General features: G+C 42.3%; 2 protein-coding genes across 3 annotated transcripts; one reads left to right on the top strand and one right to left on the bottom strand.

Moving 5' to 3' along the window:
- Positions 1 to 1,215: 1,215 nt before the first annotated feature.
- LOC135240897 (splicing factor U2AF 35 kDa subunit-like) lies at positions 1,216 to 6,917 on the bottom strand. Its single transcript, XM_064310930.1, has 8 exons — positions 6,757 to 6,917; positions 5,023 to 5,110; positions 4,480 to 4,546; positions 4,168 to 4,217; positions 3,614 to 3,712; positions 2,952 to 3,085; positions 2,569 to 2,661; positions 1,216 to 1,480 (listed from the first exon to the last, which is right to left on the bottom strand). The coding sequence occupies exons 1-8, from the start codon at positions 6,798 to 6,800 to the stop codon at positions 1,369 to 1,371; spliced, it is 687 nt and encodes a 228-aa protein (XP_064167000.1). The 5' UTR covers positions 6,801 to 6,917; the 3' UTR covers positions 1,216 to 1,368.
- A 644-nt stretch (positions 6,918 to 7,561) lies between these two features.
- Positions 7,562 to 17,592, top strand: LOC135240767 (uncharacterized). 2 transcript variants are annotated; one of them, XM_064310685.1, is made up of 6 exons: positions 7,562 to 7,847; positions 13,206 to 13,532; positions 13,704 to 13,748; positions 14,582 to 14,713; positions 14,844 to 14,923; positions 15,010 to 17,592. In XM_064310685.1, exons 1-6 carry the CDS (start codon positions 7,796 to 7,798, stop codon positions 15,400 to 15,402), a joined length of 1,029 nt encoding a protein of 342 aa, XP_064166755.1. In that variant the 5' UTR covers positions 7,562 to 7,795; the 3' UTR covers positions 15,403 to 17,592. The 2 variants fall into 2 exon arrangements, with proteins under 2 accessions (XP_064166755.1, XP_064166756.1); XM_064310686.1 differs by lacking the exon at positions 13,704 to 13,748.
- The last annotated feature ends 1,716 nt before the right edge of the window (positions 17,593 to 19,308 follow it).

The raw sequence follows: 19,308 nt of genomic DNA, 5'->3' as shown, positions 1-19,308 counted from the left end.
TGGACACACAGGTCCCTGCCCGCATCTCCGTTTGCCTGAGGGACATCCAGAGCTGGATGGACAATCACCACCTGAAGCTCAACCCGGGAAAGACGGAGCTAATCTTTATTCCTGCTCTATCCTCTCCCCTCCTCGACTTTTCCATTTCCCTAGGGGACACGTTAGTGACATCATCACCCTGTGCCAAGAATCTTGGAGTGGTGATGGGCAACAAGCTGTCCCTCTCCAAGAACATCGCAGCAGTAAGCCGGGCATGCAGATTTTTCCTGTATAACATCCGGAGAATCCGCCCCTTTCTCACCACCTACTCAACCCAGCTCCTGGTCCAAGCAATGGTTCTATCCCGCCTGGACTACTGCAACTCTCTTCTGGCTGGACTACCGGCATCTGCCACCAGACCCCTGCAACTCATTCAGAATGCTGCAGCTCGTCTGGTCTTCAACCTCCCCGGACACTCCCACGTCACTCCCCTGCTCACTACCCTCCACTGGCTGCCTGTTATAGCTTGCATCAAATTTAAAACATTGGTCCTAGCATACCAGGCAGTCAAGGGATCAGCCCCAGCATACCTCCACAAGATATTCAAACCCTACATGCCAGCCAGATCCCTCCGTTCTGCTACCTCAGGACGCCTGGCACCTCCCCCTCTTCGCACCTGCACTTCCAGAACACGTCTCCTGTCTGTTCTGGCCCCACGATGGTGGAATGACCTCCCCATGGAGGTCAGAACAGGTGAGACACTGACCCATTTCAAGCGACGACTGAAGACTCACCTCTTCAGGCTGCACCTCTCCCCATCCCTCCCTACCCCCCTGTAAATGACTGTAAGCTTAGGGTTGTAACTAGGCAGCTGTTTTATAGGTGACTTACGTGCATTAACTGTCTTAACTACTGCTTGTATTTTTTTTTTAGACTGCGTTGTTGCCGTTCTCATTGTGTTAGTGTTAATCAGTTTAACCTTTAGTGTCCAAGTTGAACTACATGGTTGTTCCCTGCACTTGGACCGGTACTTCTCTCTAGGGTTTTTGTCATACTTGTTCCTAGTTATGGTTATACACTTTGTTGTACGTCGCTCTGAATAAGAGCGTCTGCCAAATGCCTGTAATGTAATGTAATAAATGCTTTTCTCTCCTAGACAATGACCTTGGTTTTATAGGCAAATTTTTCTAGCTGTCCTCTAGGTGACCCTAAAACAAGAAACACAGACACCACAGAACCACTACAGAGGCTTTTATTAAGAAACACTTCCTTTAAACAGCAAAGAAAGGACAAAAAAGAAAGAGGAAAAGCTGATGGGGGGACATTTCAAATGGTATGAGGAGAGTATATGCGAGAGAAGGGAGGTGGCGCTGCGTCCCATCGCTGTCCTCAGAACCGCCCGTATCGCTCGCGGTCCCTCGATCTCCGCCTCTCGCGGTCTTTTCTGCCTCGGTCTCGTGAGCGCGAACGTCGTTCCCGCGAGCGTGAGCGAGAGCGGTGCCTGAGGGGCGAGATGAACACAAAATGATCAACATAAACAGCCTTCCAAACAACCCCATCCCTTGTTGCCCTGTGACTTCATACATGTGGCATTTGGCCCCAAGCATTTCTTCTAACACCCACACGGACTAAACACCACTTCCCAGATCTACAGAGGTGGTGCCATTTAAAAAATTAATTCATGAATCAGAAGTAAATTTCTCAAATGTAGCATTTATGCAAGTGCAGGTAGGTGACAGCAGTCTGATATCTTGCCACACAGGAAATAAGCTAAGGTTATGTTCGGCCAGTATTTTCAGAAGGCTGAGAAGAGTGCTAAAGAGGGCTAAACTCTTTATCTGGTTATACACACACAATGGCAGGGTTAATATTTAAACAGCCCTCTGAACTCCTCCAATTTGGTTGTGTTCATGAACAACCCCGTTCCCTGAACAGCCACAGGGGGGTGGGGGATCTCGTAATTGGGCAGTAATGCAGAGGCCACATTGTGCACCTAGGACTGGTTTCTGGAGCAATGCTCCAGACTGGGAAATGAATTAACAGAGCAGGGCCTGGCCTCTTTGAAAGGGGCCGTTTCCCTTGTGCCCACTGGGTTGACCCTGCCAATCATTTCCCTCCATTGCTTTGAATGGGAATGCAATTACTTCTCTAAGCTCCAGCTTTCTGTTAAATGATCACACAGGCGCAGTATTAAAATGTTAAATGTCAATAAAAGGAGGAAATTGTAATGGTTGGTAAAAATTCTTATGAATCACCATTAAGTACTTGCAAAGAGCAAATTAAAACAGCTCGTGTTACATTACAGAGCGCAACACTTAACTGTTAGGTTAACAGCCGCGGCTCGGGGTACACTAACAGTAATATTGGGTACAACTCCAGATTAAACTCTGGTTCACAGGGCCTTCTCTCTCACTCCAGATTAAGAGCCATGGCCCACTGGGTTTCCCTCTCACTCCAGATTAATCTCTATGGCCCACTGGGCCTTCTCTCTCACTTCAGATTAAACTCGATGGTTCACTGGGCCTTCTCTCTCACTCCAGATTCTCTCAGGTTTTGGCACAGGTGCTGGGGAGCACTCTGCAACTTTACCTTTTCCTCCGGCGTCCATACAGCTCCCTGCGGAGCTCGCGGGAGATGGGCTTCAGATGCATGAAATTACAGAAACCACCTCGAGTGCACTCCCTGTGGCGGGAAAGGGTAATGCAGTCAGACACCACACTAAAATTCACATCATGAAATTTAGGTCATTAAACAAAGACCTACACCTGCAATCCAGCTGGAAAGGCATTGTACTGAATGAATGCCACTGGAGCAGTGGAAGTCATTACCACTGCACTGCCGGTATGTAGAAACCTGCAATGTACATAGCTCTCTCTCCAATTTACACTCGCATTAAAAACCCAATGCCTAAATCACATTTAAGTGTAAGTGCCTGTGAATTCAAACAGACTGAGCGATTTGTGGATACTGACCCCATCTCATACTGGCGGCAGCAGGCCTCCCTGAAGTCGGTGACGGGTGACAGCTCAGCGTGGATGGGCTGACCGTTGAACCAGCGGTTGTTCAGGTCCATGACTGCCTTCTCTGCATCCTCCTCACGGCGGAACTGGAGAAGAGGCAGGGTGGCCAGGAGAATCATTGGGAAGCTCTATTTTTAGGGGTAGTCTATTTTTTTATTGTTAACAATTAGCTTCAAGAAATTTATACCTTTCCAGATGCTATTAGCCTACAGCCAGGGCTCTACAGTTCTCCCATTTTATGAGCTTCTGAAATTTGACGTGCTCCTAAATTATTTTTCCAGTTGGCACACACCTACTAATTGGGATGCATTAGTGTGCTCTTAAATTTTTCACCTTAGGAGCACATGCTCCTAGGCAAAAATGTTAGCGCAGCACCCTGTCAGGTGGTTACCTGGGGTTGATTCAGCGTAACCCAGTGTACCACAAAAACCACATGGCAGGACTTCCCCCACGAATGTGTGCAGCATGCAGCTGTAGCTCAAGGTTTTACCAAAATGTCTGTTCAAATGTGTGGGTTAGTGAAATAAGTCAATGGTTAAGGGCTGAAGTTGGCTTGAAATGCAGAACCCGTTCAACCCATGTTGAGCCAGCCCTGTTCCACACAATTCCCTCACCTTTACATACACGTTCCCGACCAAGTGGTCCCCCAGGTTGTCGCACACGTTCATCTCTTCCACCTCTCCATATTTCTCTTCCATCTCCGTGAAGACCTCCTACAGTGGGTGACAGATGAGTAGTTTTTTCATTCAGAAATCAGTAGCAGAGGAGCAGGTTAGAACTGGGACGATCCTGTCAGGACTAGGAGTAGCAGGTCAGAACTGGGAGGATCCTGTCAGGACTAGGAGTAGCAGGTCAGAACTGGGAGGATCCTGTCAGGACTAGGAGTAGCAGGTCAGAACTGGGAGGATCCTGTCAGGACTAGGAGGAGCAGGTCAGAACTGGGAGGATCCTGTCCGGACTAGGAGTAGGAGGTCAGCACTGGGAGCACCAATACCTTACTCTCCTCAGAATCTGACGCTTTAACTCCCGCACAAGCCAAGTGCCATTACGTTACTGGGCAGCCAGAATTAATACAAACACTCGATTCCTGAACACACACACAAACCAGCACACACCACATGTACACTCGCACACAAAGTGCCTGAGGGCAGCATCAGGCAACACTCACCTCAAAGAACTCATCATAGTGCTCCTGCATCTCCACGTCGCTGACAGCACCTAGCAAAGTGACATCTAAGTTAGAGATCACAAACGAGCGCATTTTGACCAGACTACTTGGCAAGGCAGAGTGCGGACGGGTAAAATCAATAGAGATTGAACGACCGCTCATTGACCAATCAGAATTGAGCATTCAACAAAGCTGTCGTATAAAGGGTGACACTGAAGTGGTGCACAAAATGAAACTTTTGGAATGGGGTGGATAATTCTTCTGAACAGAGGAGACGTCGGAATGATGATGCCTGCAGGGCCCAGTACTTACTGCGGAGGCCATCGGCCGATTGGGCCGTGTTCTGAGGGTTGCGGTAAATGTTCAAGAGGGCAATGGTCTGAAAGACAAAACAGTTCTTTCTTAAAAATGTATATTCTGTTTACACTTGTGGTCGTTTAAAAAGAAAAAAAAAAAGTAAAAGCAGGCCAAACTGAGGCAAGTCAATCTAACTATTTTCTCACACTGCTAGGACCTTATCCCCACCCAGCTGAGAGCTGAAGGAAAAAGGTTAGGAGAAACCAATGATCCCACCCACAAGCTTGAAAAGGAGGACCTGAGAACACATTTCACCACAGAATGCACTACCGTATAGACTATAATCAGTCAAATCTCTCAAGACTACGGGTGTTGGATGTGTGTTGGTGTACATACAATTATGCTTTATGTACGTAATGACGGCCTGGTGAAATATCCACTGAAGTTAACTTAATGTGACTGTGCCATAGAGAAAATACAAACAGCTGAAAGATTAGACAGTCCAGTGACTGGCTTTACTGTAATTTTGCCTGAATTAGGCATTATGGATTATCTTACCTGGCTGAAAGTCGGCTTGTTATGCAATCTGGAACACCGGTCTCCATGGCGACATGCACCAATTTTAAAGTAGAATGAGCAATTGACTCTGTGGGGGGAAAAAATTCATGACATGAAACAATAACATTTGTCAAAATTAACCTATTATGATTGCCATGACAACACACTATTTAAAAATTGTAACTACTGCTACCCAGTTCATCAATTAATGCTGAAGTAGACCACTAATCTAAATAGCAGGTTAACAGCTTGTCAATTTAAGTGACAAATTCACGACAACCACAAACAATTGCACAGAAAGGGTGTCTGACAAACACTAACTTCAGGCTTCATAAAAGGTTATGTTTTAAAATCTATATAAAAAACTAAATAAAAAGTTGAGAAATTGTCATTTTAGAGGAATAATGACCATGGGACTTTTATCTTAATGGTATGCACAGCCATTTCTAACAATAATGTGGTTTAAGAGCGTGAATAATCCGTCTAAACATGAAAGGACCTCATTTTTAAAAAATGTTAAAATTCTGAGATTGCAATTGCGGTTGGAATGAAACCGCATCGACAAGGTGGTCCCAGGAACGAGGTTAAACGCGTAAATGGATGTAGCTCATTCATGATTGGAGTAATTTATGTTTCTGCTTTCAGTCCCTGCTGTTAATTCCTGTTCACACAACAGTTGCATCCCTGTATGCCATTATTTCAATTGTTCCATTCGTGTTGTTGTACAAGTTTTCGATATTAACCTGATTATCCCCAGGTAAAATACAGATAAGTCAGATAAATAAAACAAGTAAACGTCACACGAAAAAACAGCATAACTCGAGGCGGTAACGACCTAGACTATCACCAGCAGGCTACCATGGCTAGCAAATGTAATGTTACTAGTGGTTTACAGGTTACGAGCAAACGTTCGTCAGACAAAAAGCAATAGCTAACTTTACTGGATTACAACATTAATTGAAGATAGCGAGCATTCATATGTACCGTTTGCAATATACTATTATTTAAACGACTCTCTAAATAAAGAAAACAGCAGCAACGTAACTAAGCACTAGTATAACATGTCTGGCTGGCTAGGTAGGTAGCTAACGTTAGCTAGCATTTGTGCTTCCTCGACGCGCGTAACAAACAAACTGCTCCGGCCCAAAGCCGTGCCAGCTACGCTAACCCAACACCAGCTATATTCGCTGAAAGATCCATTTTTGCGTGAATACGAAGATATTTCTACAACATTACAATGACAAAAAATTGTTAAAGTCATATCTATCTAACGCGCATTTGCGAACATAGCACTATAACGTTCTCAAAACAATACCAGACTCGGGCCAGTTTTTCAGTAGCTACTACAAACGGGGCAGCGTTAGCTAGTCTAGCTGACCAACAATGCAAAGCTCAAAAACATTTTCAGTTAGAATAAGAATACAATAAAATACATTCGTGTTAGTTTACGGTGGCCTTTAATGCTATTTTATTCGCCAACTATGCTATATTTTCCTTAGCCAACGAGTTGCAATGCAACCCTTAAACCACGTTCCCATTCATTGTAACTAGCTAGCATACTGAATTAGCAACGATAGCTATGCATGTTAGGGTTGGAAACGAGGCGCGTCTCATAAAATAGGCCATACATTTCCTCTGACCGCATTTGTTGCGCATTGAAGATTCAAATATGCACCAGTATCCTTTTAACTGAGTGCATGAACCCAGTCAAAAGCAATTCGTTAATATACTTACTTGTCTTTCTCTGTGCCGAAAATGGATGCCAAGTACTCGGCCATTTTTCCCTCGGCTTGGCTAAGCCAGCGACGGTAGCTTTAGCCTCTGTACCCAACTACAGAGACACACCAGCAAACATGAGCTTTGCGTCACTTCCCGCCAAATGTGTGGGTGGCACTTCTGTGGTGGGTGGGCTTGTGACCCATTCATTCTATTGTTTGGCCAGCAGGTGTCCCTACAACCACAAGACTCTGGAGTTCAGGAAAAGTATCAAATGAACCAATGTCACTAATTTCAAGATTGGTATATAGGGAAACCTGAGGGCCTAACTGATGTAAAATATCCTAAAGTGACATTAAGCCTATGAAACATTACACCAAATGAACAGTTTGTGAAGATGGGCACAAAATGTACATATTCGTCACTTGACTCTTAGAACAGTGTACGCTCTGTACTGGTTCATGACGGTCTTCTGCTGGTCAAATCTGGGCACTGCTGGTTTAATGCTGGTCCAGCAAACCAGCTTAGTCAAGCAGATAATGAAAATAGCTGTGCTGATAGACTGGTTTAGTCAACCTGGTAATATGATGGTTACACTGGTTCAATCAACTTGGTCATGCTAGACCACCTAATTCCATACCTATGCTCCTTTTTCCAGTAGGTTTGCATATGTGAAAGAGAAACATGTCAGCTCATATCATAGCATGAAACAAGATTTTGAATTTGGATAGAAAGTTACTTAAAACTGCATGTATGACACATGAAAGGAGGAGTCTGTGCAGAGGATGTGAAACATCACTTGCTACGAAACAAGGAAGGAGAAGGGAGACAGAGAGAGAGAGAGGGGTAGATAGAGAAAGTGGGTGTAAACATCTACCAGAGCAGCACAGCACAGCACCTACATTGAGTAGCTTCTCTTCGGCTGACGCTGACTGACATGCACATACCTGGCCAGTGCTTGCCGTAAGACTCCCCCTAAGTCTCCTGCATCCCGCTGAATTCACGCTGATGGTGGAGGGTAAGCCCCAAGGCCACAACGACAAGATCTGACCCCAATATGGCCAGCGTGGCTCTACTACTTCTGATGCTGTTCTGCCTCCACGCTCAAGGTACGGCCGGCTCTGGCGCTACACTAGCATCCATCCACACTGAGGGTGGAGGAACATTTGCTTTGAATTACACTGAATTCACTACTGTGCCTTTCTGGAGTGACAGTTAAATACATATTACTCCTGCTGTTCATGTACCATATCTGTTGTAAATACAAAAAAGAGTGTCGTGTGAAATGCAATGTTATTTCCGTTCTGGCAATAGAACACTTTTTAATCTTTCCTTAAACGATTATTTCTGGCCAATGTACACTAGTATCTCCTATTCAGCAGCAGTAAGGCTTATTTTCCCAATGGGCAAAAACTGGAACTGAAATCAGAATCTTTTTGCTGGATGTGTTTCCAATGCATGTATATTATCATACTTGCTTCCAAGGCATGTGTATTATCATACATGTTTCTGTTATCAAACATGGGTTATGTTTTTAAACCAGCCAATCACAATAGTTCTAATGCTGATATGTCACTAATGGTGATAGTCCGTAATCTTTTTATCTGGATGTGGTGATCAGCCTTAGGAGGGTCTCTAAATAAGGAAGCACAATGCTTGTTGTCACATGCATATTGTCATATGTAATTTACTTCTAGCCACAGAAATAGTACTATGGCCTGCACTTGAATGTAATAATACCTGATTTAAAATGCAGAATTCATTTAAAAACTCTTAAGCTGTTTGTTTAGCTTTAGTCCCAAAATCTTAGGAAGACTAACAAGCATAGATATGAAACGATTGTTGTTTAGGTTAGAAGGATCCCCATAAGTGTTAGGATGTACACTGACTTCCATACAACAGGGATATATAATCAGTTAAAAGTGATATGTTAAAAATGTAAGTGAGTGATAGTCAGGTGATATTTTCAAGAGACATGGGTCTCTTACAATAACTTTCAAAGCCTTGTGGACCTCACTGAGTGGAATAGAATTAAACCTGTAATCCCAAGTTAAATGTAAGTATTGAAGGAACTCAAATTTGAGGGACTAGACATAATACAAATCTATCATAAGCATAATACTTCATACTGTGTAATGTCCTTCCTGAAGATTTAAAATATCTACAGACGTCAACTCAAACGATAAAGATTTTGTGGAGGAAGTCCTTTGGTCTTCCTGGGTAGCGGAAATGAGGGCCTGTGTTTGTGTGAGAGCATTTGCGTCACCAAGCACTGAACCTCCATAAACATAAGCCTCCATAAAGACTCCTCATTATTTTCCATGTGGAGTGTCTCAAGTTCTTATGCTGAAAGCAGTGTAATGCGAATGCAAGCAAAAAGAAAAGGTGTTAATGTATTAAACTAGCATGCCACACAGGTACTCCTGAAAGTACATATCTGCTCTCTCTTCCAGAGAGGTTTTGCCTGCACTCTTGGACACTAGCTATTTGATTGCATTTCTGTGTACGATCGTTGTGTCAGATGACTGGTGTTGAGTAAATTGTGACTGCAGTAGTTTCCTACAGGATAAGAACCACTGAAATGGCTGTACCACGGATTTCAGAATTCAGTCAAGGAGAGCCACAGCATCTGCTAGTTTTTGTTGTGCACTTTAAGTAATTGATTGGAGAGAAAGTCCATGCACCTTGTTACAAAGGCATATAGCTCAGCAAGCGTTGTGGCTCAGCCATTTTGAAATCTGGTGGAAGTGAACAATATTGCGTGCGTGTTCACTACTGAACCCCTGCGTGTGTTTGGGTGTGACTTCAGCCGACTGAATAATCACCAGTTGCTTTGGTGACCATCTAAATAATAACGTAATGTTAACATTTTTTCTCAGCTGAGAACTTTTATATTGTAGACAAGGGTTCTTCACAGCAGTTATTCAAGTGAATTATCATTTGTTGTCTGTCTGTTAAATGCCATCTGTGGAAATTTAATATTTAACTGTAAATTAACAAAAAAAAGTTTGACTTTTGACCATAGGCTACAGCGTGACTTAAATCAAGTCCGTTCCAGTTTTGTTTGTCATTGTTAAACAGCAGGAGCCTTTGTTGGGCTAATTCGCCGTGTGGATGTGGCAGAGGAAGAATTTGTTCTTTGGAAATAGGAGTTAAATCTGGAGATAATGACAGATCCCCTCATAATGTCATATTGACTTATCTTGTTTCCTGCCGTTCTGCCCTGTGCTATCTGAATGTAATCTGCTAGAAATAAGGCCATTAACAAGTTGTGACAAAACATGAACTGCAGTAATAACCGGGGGGCTTTTATTCTGATTTTTTTACAGTTAAATAAAAACTGAAACACAGAAGTACACTGAAATATGTTCAAAGTGTGTTTTGTCCTCGGTGATCCAATGCTGAAACTTTTGCTGTGATGTGATGTATCATGTCTGTCTCATGAGAATTTAAGCTTCCTCAGTCCAGTATTGTGCTGCATCGTTCCACACAACCGCAAACAGAAGTTCACTACCGGTATGAAATAAAATGAAATCTATAGTTTCAATAACCTTTTTCTGCTATGAACCTATCCAGAGGATATTTAGATCTATTAATCTGTTCAATGCCTGCTCTCACCTGATATCAGCGAATAAGCATATGGATAAGTGGGAACTGTTAAGACAACACCTTAAGTCCAGTGAGTAAATATTCCTAATAGGTATTTCTTTCAAGTTAGAAAATGAGTCATGTCGCACTCTATACTGTACTTTTAAAAATCTTTTTAGTTTTTCCACATGTGGTTACTGGTGACCTAAGCTAAGTACAGAATTCTAAATGTGGTTGAACATTTACATCCGTCCCTTGGTTTTTCCACTTGATGACAGATAAGATAAACTTCTCTGTACATGCAAAGTAGTACTTCCCTGTAGATTTATAAGTTGATAAATCTTTTTAAATGTTGTGCGATTTCAATTTCCTGACATGTGTACCTACATGCACGGTGGGGGGTGGGGGGCTTTGCAAAGATACAAGGAAAGTAAGGGAAATTTTCTGCCTGCCAGCTCATCCTGAGAGTTGCTGAATTTTCTGCTTTTGAAGCCTACCCTGACTCGGATGGCAGGTCTGCTATCCGCCAAGTTCGGGATTGCAGCACCAAACAGCTGAAAGCTACAGCACTGTTCGGCACTTTCAGGTTTAAAATATACACATTCTTTCACTTTAGTTTTTGGAGTTCAATAAGTCGCCCAGTCACTAACCAGCTCCGTGTTTTGTTAAATGAGAGCAACATGGTAACCTTTATTCAATGAATTTAACAAGACATACACAGATAATGTTGTAAAGTTAAGTATCAGTGAACACCTGAGACATTTGTGACAGTCAGAATGATCATATCATGTTAACATTTAAGTTAACATGATATGACATTGTTTAAATGTTTTTAATGATATGGAGACATGACAAAAGTTATTCATCTTAGTCACATCTATTGGAGCACCAGAGGTCATCTCTGGTAATAGTGTTTTACCTGTGACCGAGACAGTAGACTACAGTAAGAGTTAAACAAGCTAGCTCAGGCTTTGTCAGGAGATGGTAGGCACCTCTAATCTCTAGCACTGCAGGGGGTGAAAGGGCTGCACATTACTGCAGCGACATGACTGTTGTTGGAATTTTGACCAGATAGGGCGTGCTCAGCACATACTCAGCACAGCAAGTACCGTGTCCAGTCTATACCATTCACTTACCATTAGTCTGTCCTGAGGGGGGGTCTGTAGGGCGTAGAGTCAAGGCTGAGAGGTGCAATGACTTCCCAGCCATTCTTTGGATTGGATGTTGATTATCAGACAGAGTCTGCACACCCAGCATACTGCCATGATGTTCCCGGAGATGGCCAGTTTATCCAGTACCACTCAGTGGTGTCTAGCACAGAACCCCTAAACCACTGCTGTGACAATTTCTTCCACTGAAGTTAGCCTGTGAATTCTAAAATAACTGCTTGCACCACCCCAGTTGCCTGCTATCCACTTATATCTCAATTAGCCAGCCATTCACTGTAATACAGAGTGGATGCTGATTGAGCAGGTAAATCATGGAAATCAGTTTGTGTATATACATGATCTCGACTTAGAACATGGCTGTGATTATCCAGGTTTTCAGGCCTTAGACACGACAACATCCAGTGAGGCACCAAATGTTAATATGTTGAAGATGAAAAACACAAAGAAGAAAATAAAGTGGTTTTAATTGTCTCCCTGCACATTCCAACTATTGGTGTGACATTTGATTTGAAAGCAAGGGTTTCCACTTCAGACATTTCAGTTCTTCAAATTGTGGTTCAAATGTTTTGGTTTTGTATGTTGCACACTCCCAAAAACAATGTGCTAAAATAATTACCATGTCAACTGTTTGTTTGTTGAGTGATGAAGAGAAAAAAGATAGGAAGCCATTAGGATCCCACTGATTTCACCAGTCTCTTAATTTAATCATTAAAAATGAAGGAATTCTTTGTCATATTGCATACAACAGAAGAGTAAAGCACTAGCTGATCCGGGGATGTGAATGTGAATCATTTTTTGTTCCTGGTATTTATAGTTATTTCTGGTATAATGTGGCCTTGCGAGGCTAAATCCTTCAATTTGCATTAAAAGTGCCTAATTAAAAGCAATTAACAGCTTGTAAAAAGAGGCTACAGTGGGTGCTCAGGGTGGAGCTGGAGAATCCTAATACTAGCTTAGCATTATGTATTTTTGCATTATAAAGTCCAGAATTTAATACACTACAGAAGTGGTTCTTTTCAAAGCTTCTTCCATTTTATACAAATGCACTGAAGCAAAATAAAGAACAAACCATAAAGTTTTAGTTTCAGTAGCTCACCTGACACTTAGATTGACCTTTTGACTGGTACTGAAAATTGAAAATACTGATGTATGTGTGACGTGTTTCATATCTATAGTTCTTCATTTTACATCCCTAGGGAGAGTAAGCAGTTCTGTAATTTAATTTCTAAATTAATGAGCGAATCAATATATTTACCTGCATTAAATCTGCTATGTGTTTTGGCTAATGCATTGCAACAGCAATGCAGAGATTTTCCGTGTTTGAATGTGTGTTCAGTGTTCAGTCTGTGTGAGCCTGACTTGCAAACTGCGGTGTGCTACAAGGTGGCGTCTGACATCACATGCTCCAGGGGAGAGCATGTGTTTGTCTGCACTCTCCCAAATAAGCAGCACAGGTTGCAGCAATGAGCGCTGGATAAATATCACTGGGCTTTCCAACCTGTGGGGATGGGGGGGGGGGCAGTCAGATTCCAGCTCTTTCATAAAAAACCCAGCTCACTGGATATCCAGGAATAATTCATTTTACACTTCTGTTCAGGATCCCTTCCCTCATTAACCTTATATTTTTACAATTTTATTATGACATTTTGGGCTTATGTTTCAGCAGAGGTGGCATTCTAAGTGTACTTGTCTTGTCTTCTTTGATTTTAGGGGAGGAAAATGGGTGTTCCATAGGTTTCAGAGTGAAGAGACATACAGTGACGGCTTCTATAATGGATCCACTGACAATCAACTGTACAGTGGAGCGTTGTGGGATGAAACCGAATGTTACATGGTGCAAACTTGGAAATGATTCTCACTGCATAAGTGTAACTGAAACAGCACATTTGAAAACCCATTGGGGAGAAAGCAAAGATGAAGAACACTTTTATTTTTTGAAATTCGTAAATATATCCATCAATGATGCTGGTTTTTATCGATGTAAAATATTTGGAGACATATCCTCAGTCAGTCATTCAATTAATGTCACTGTCATTGGTAAGCATGCAAGATATTCCTTCTGAAGTGAATAGTTAACATATGCTAATTTATCCTGCAACCTCCTAATGCAACCATGTCAATGATAAAGGAAGCATGTTTGCCATGAGAGCATCAGTACTTTTGGCTGAGAATCACTTGTGTCATTTACTGCCTTGATAATTTTTTCAGCTGCAAAGGACACTGGGAACTCTCAGACTAATGAAACCAGAACAAGTAAGGAGCTGAAACATAAAATCAGAGATAAGTTAAACGGAATTATTTTTATGCTGATAAGTATTTTCCTCCAGGGAAAAAGAAAGGTCCAACACTCTCTCATAAGAAAATATAAACTGGCTTTATTGTTAAAGGCTTGACATTTTGCTGATCTGGCCTTCATAAGATGCCACAAAATGTGTCTGAACAAAACTTAGTTTTACACCTCATAAACTGTCATAAACAGCTGAACGAATTTCAAAGGAGAGAACAGAAGGGCTCATAAAACCAGAAAACAGGCTCTGTCTTTTCTCAGTGTTGCAGTTTAGAGCACAGCGTGCACAAGGCAAGAGGGCCATTTCAGTTTTCTAATGTCACAGACCAGAGAACGCACATGGCATAGCTCTTCGGTGTACAAGCACGGTGTAAAAGTTTGAGCCATTGTAAACAAATTGGTGAAGGCAAGTGCATTATTAAGATTCATAATCAACTACACTCACCTTTGGGTATGAAACCATAGTCCTATAAGTCTTTAAAGAACTGTGTAATCGGCTCACAATTGCCCATTAGTCCTGGTCAGGGAAGAAGAGTTTGAAGCAATGCCTTATCAAAAAAGAGTGGCTCATTTTGGTATATCAGGTGCCTGCGTCCTGCCTACATCAGCTGCACATGAAGTGTAGTCCTTCAGGGATAGAATGGGTTAAAACCAGGACTTAGCCACACAAGCTCCTTAATTTAATGGCAGCATAGCCTACGGACAAAGCCCTAAAATGCATGGAGTCCATAGTGCATGCAGGTAGAGCGAACAGAGTTCAAAGCTTTACACTAACTAAACTAAATTGTTTTGCTGACAGCTACCCCTCAAAATGGTCATGAACAAAATGGCCCCCCCCCACCGGACTGGATCCTTTATATTTACATCTTGGCTGGTGTTGTGGTGCTCGTGGTCATTGTGGTTGTGACCTCTTGCATGCTGAAGTCTAAAGGTGAGTGGTCCCTTGGATACAGATGACTGATGTCATCAGATGTCTGTGCAGAAGGTCTGTCACATAATAAAGCCACATTCACGCCTACTTTACTCCATAATTATACAAATATCATGCTCTTTTTAATCAGGATCAAAACGGCCCACTGCAGCAATACAGACACAGGGTCAGGTACAGAGGAATTTGCAGTCTTCAGCGCCACTGAAAAAGGTACAGTTCCTCCCTGTGCTGCAGTGTGTTTTGTCATTGACGGCTGACTGTAGAATGACTCAATCCAGCTTCCGCTCTCGTTACAGAATGAGCCACCTCAGCCGTCTCTCCAGGCCTCGCCGTACCCTAGCCTTCCTGAGCGTCCCAGGAGCATCCGTTCCCCACGCGCCCAGCGCCCCCCCAGTGTTCGGTCCAGCGGTGCGCCTGCCCCCACCCCTGCTCCGGCCCCTGTCCCCACCAAGAGATCATCCCGCACGAAACGCTCTCCAGCCAGAGAGGCTCCGCCCCCCAGCAGCAGCAGTGGTGCAGCCAGGCCGGCCGCAGTGGGCAGCAGTGGTGTCTATGACAATGACAGGGAAGAGGGCGAGAATACCGTTGTATACGCAGCCCTTAACCACCAGGTGGGGCGCAAAGTCCCAAGCCACACCTACATCCCCATGGAGGAGTTGACAGAGTACGCAGCCATCCGGGTATCCTAACAGCAGGCCCGGGCCCAGGGGAAAGACTGGGGGCCCTTTGTTTCCACGGTGCTTTTTCAGTCAGGAATATACCCATTGACACATTTGTGTCGGTATGTGCACAAGCTTGATATAAAATGTCACTATTTTTTCTGGGTTGAGCACATGCATCTATTGGAGCTCAAGAGTGTAAATGATGTAAATGTCTGCTTCAGGTGATGACATGTCGATCCAATAAGTTCCATCCAAAAAGTTCCCTTGGCTGGGAACCTTTGTCCTTAACTTGGTGGGCTAATCATGTCTGTTGTTGTGCAGGGCAGTCAGTAGAGGGCATGGTTCAAATGGTATCAAGTGTGGACATCTTGTGGCCAGCACAGATTTTTTTGTTTTGTTTTATTTTGAATTGTGATGTCATTACCCAGAAACCTGCTGGGTGACTCAGAGTTTCAGAGTTCCAGATCATATTACTCAGAAAGTTTCACTGAAATTCCCAAGGAACATGATCAATATTATGTGATGCTGCCCAAGGCTTTCCTCTCTGTCTTGCTGTTTTTGCCAGCAATATGACGGGTAAAGCCAAAATATAACATAAATATACTAGAGGCTGGCTCTGTCCAGAGCATTCTGTCCTGTTGTAGATTGGTTGGTTTGATGGCACCCAAGTTGGACTAAAATATTATTTTAACACCATAAAAAAGGGGTAATTAACCTTATATAAAAAACTTTCATATTTATTAATCGCTCTACTCCTGATAGCTATGAAGTTTTTATTTGTTGCTGAATTTCAAATTCAAATTGCAATATGGCACATTACTACACGGTTGTGGTATTAAATTAATATAAACTCACTTTTTAAACAATTCATATTTTTATTTTACACAAACCTGGTTCAGAACAGATCCAACCTGACCTAGCAGTGCAGAAACTAGCATTTCTGTGGCTGTTTCTTGTAAATCACTTGTTTTCAGGGCAGTGAATGTATTCACATGAGAAACATATGCAAATGCATACGACTTGTGAAACAGAAAAAAGGATTAGTCCCTTGTGTACTAACCACAGAGAATTTTTTTTCTTTTTGCAGGGGCTGAGAGGTTTGAGGTGGGCGGAGGTGGGGAGGGGGATTGAGGCTGTTGAGCTGATTGTTTTGAGACCACTTTCTCCATTACCAAACAAAGCCACTACAGATAGATGTGCAATTGAAAGAACTATCTTATCATACACACAAGGTAGGTGGGTTGGTGTGGGAGTGGCCTTTCTCACCAAACTGAGGCCAACTGCAATACAACTGTTTTGGCTGTCAAAAAACCCCAAGAGAAGGGCACTGTGTAATCTCAGCTCAAAGATTAAACACAGGGCTGAATCCCATGGCACACGTGTGTCCCTTATGGGTATAATACTCTTAATAAACACACTTCATATAAAATATCTCTGATAGCCCCCAACACATGTACAATGCTAACTGGGAGTGATATATGTCGTAGAACCATATATTGCCCACAACCATGTGAAACATGGTCTATTAGTAGTCATTATAATGAATAATTATAAATTATAAATATCGAGTAATATATTTTTTTTCTCCTCTTGAACTTAATATAATTAAACGAGCCAAGCATTTAAAAGCAGAAAATTTTCCCAAGACCAAAGCTATGGAAAGGACGCGCTTCTGGTAAATTAATAAATGCAGGGGTGGCCCCACAGTATGGAACTGATCCCTGACTGTGGCCCAGAGCCCTGGATGTTTAAAAATATATATCATTCACTTGCCTTCCATACTATTGACCAGCAACAATAAATTTAGTCTAGCAGTGGGCATGACAAAAAGATTCCTATTCTTATTTAGTGTGGGGTCCCTGAGAAACTGCTGTCAAAGAGTTAATGTGCATTTACTGTAGATGTCTTTCATTAAAGATTTTTGTTCATGCTTCTAAACAGTTGACGGAACTGAGATAGTACAAGGATGTGCAAAGAGCACACTTCCTCTGATTGAAAGAGTTCAGCCCCCAACATTGTACACTATGTTTTGCTTTGTCCATAAACTCTGCGTGCTTCCTTTAATTAACCTGAGACCATGGCAATGTAACACCAACAACTCCACTGCTAATGACTGAACGAGAGATTTCCACTTTATTCTAATATCAATGCATGCTTTACACCAGTTACGCTTATGATTTATTTAATAATCTCACAATAAAATTAATGTATACGTGAGGGGATAAATATTCTTTGATTTCTCTGACCAGAATTATGCAGATTCAAAGCATCTTCTTTGCCCCACACTTGCTCTTTGCACTACACATGCAGTATATGAAACAGGAAGTGAAGTGCTTTGCCAGCTTTGATTGGGTTTCTAACATCTTAGCCTCAATTTGAAATGAAAGGCCCTCAGCAAGCATATTTTGAAGAAGAAAAACAATGGTTTGCAGGCCTGCTATCTACATAATTCAGGGCTGCCTGAACCATGTCTGATGGTTTCCATTCGAGACCAAAACTTTCATTTGCAATCCAAAAATACCCGATTCAAAGGCGAATACAACACTCCTTATTCTGGATGAGAGTAGCATGTTTATTCAGGCCAATGCCTATAAAATGGATTGGTTCCCTGACAACTAAAGGGTTAAAAGGTCTGTGAGTTTCTAACCTTTTAATTCTCTTAAGAAGGCTTGCTTTTGATAGATAGACTGATAGAGTCACACCTTGACATTAATAAAATAGATACTCCTGGAACACAAAGACCAGTAAAACCTGCATTCTGATAAAATCAGTTCAATAATGGATTAATTTACACACACCTTCATTTACCTTAACTGGTTAACAATGGATGACATGTAAAGTAGCACATAGGGAGTTCCTTAGTGCAGATTGCAGGTCTGCAAGAGTTGAATTCCATAGCTAATGAGATAGCTTGGGATGAAACTGCTGGAATGTGTACATACAGTGTTTTATAAGAAGCTGGTCATAATTACTGAATATTAAATATACGTAGGGATATTGTTTTGCAATTTTTTGTGCCACTCTATGGCGAGACTTTCAGTGCATTTCTTTTCTACTGTCTAAAGAAATGTATCAAAACCATCTGGTTAGCTGTAGGAAATGGAAGTTTGCAGACACCACCAGCATTTTGACGTCATGACTGGTGTCAACATTTCCCTGCCATATTACTATGAGAAGCCCTTCACACATTTATTTCACACACCCCTGGCACGGAGCACGCTATAAAACGGAAACAGCACGATACAGGATGTCTCTTTTCACTGGGTTTACCATGAAAATGCTCACAGCTGCACAGTCCACGTCCAGTGCTACAAGAAACCATTGTTGCAACTTCCAGATTCTACAAGCATTGATTCAAATAATATTGTTTCAAGTTAAATGTCAGAAGACATTTAAACATGAAGCACCACATCAATCCAAGAGCTGCAAGGCAGTGCTGAAGAACATTATCAGTCTTAGAGTCCAAGCAACAGAACACATACTATGGTCAGGAGGCAGTAAAACACACTGTTACCGAAAGAGATACACTTAACCTGAGCACACACAGGAAAACAGACACACACACACACACACACGTGCAAACACACATGTACACAAACGCAAACACACCCTAGCATGTGTGTGTCTATATAATCTGGATTTGGATAGAAAACTGGGAGTGAGCATGGCTTGAGCCAGAAGTTCACTGCATCATGATTTAACAGTGACAAATCATTAATTACAAAGCATATTTCAAATACATAATCAAGCTGGCAGATTTTTACAGTATCTCTATCTCTCCCCAATTGTATGTATTTCCACTATAGGCCTGCCCCATAGCCCCCTAGAACAGCAGAACCTCAAAAAGTGGAACCCATCAGGAATGGGGGTTGTTCAGAAAGTCATGGACTGAAATGTTCATAACTTAGAAAGTTAAGTCAAATGACACAAGCG

The sequence above is a fragment of the Anguilla rostrata genome, chromosome 15 (genome assembly GCF_018555375.3).
Source record: "Anguilla rostrata isolate EN2019 chromosome 15, ASM1855537v3, whole genome shotgun sequence".
Taxonomy (NCBI): Eukaryota; Metazoa; Chordata; class Actinopteri; order Anguilliformes; family Anguillidae; genus Anguilla; species Anguilla rostrata.
The sequence above is the reverse complement of the archived record's forward strand: the minus strand, read 5'-3'. Positions and strand labels throughout refer to the sequence as shown.

Excerpts from the sequence above, each read along its gene's own strand:
- LOC135240767 (XM_064310685.1), top strand. The coding sequence starts at position 7,796 with ATGGCCAGCGTGGCTCTACTACTTCTGATGCTGTTCTGCCTCCACGCT. Across the intron at positions 13,533-13,703 it reads AATTAATGTCACTGTCATTG|CTGCAAAGGACACTGGGAAC; the intron begins GTAAGCATGCAA and ends TAATTTTTTCAG. Across the intron at positions 14,714-14,843 it reads TTGCATGCTGAAGTCTAAAG|GATCAAAACGGCCCACTGCA; the intron begins GTGAGTGGTCCC and ends CTTTTTAATCAG.
- LOC135240897 (XM_064310930.1), bottom strand. The coding sequence starts at position 6,800 with ATGGCCGAGTACTTGGCATCCATTTTCGGCACAGAGAAAGACAA. Across the intron at positions 3,713-4,167 it reads ACTATGATGAGTTCTTTGAG|GAGGTCTTCACGGAGATGGA; the intron begins GTGAGTGTTGCC and ends CACCCACTGTAG. Across the intron at positions 2,662-2,951 it reads TGCCGCCAGTATGAGATGGG|GGAGTGCACTCGAGGTGGTT; the intron begins GTCAGTATCCAC and ends TTCCCGCCACAG.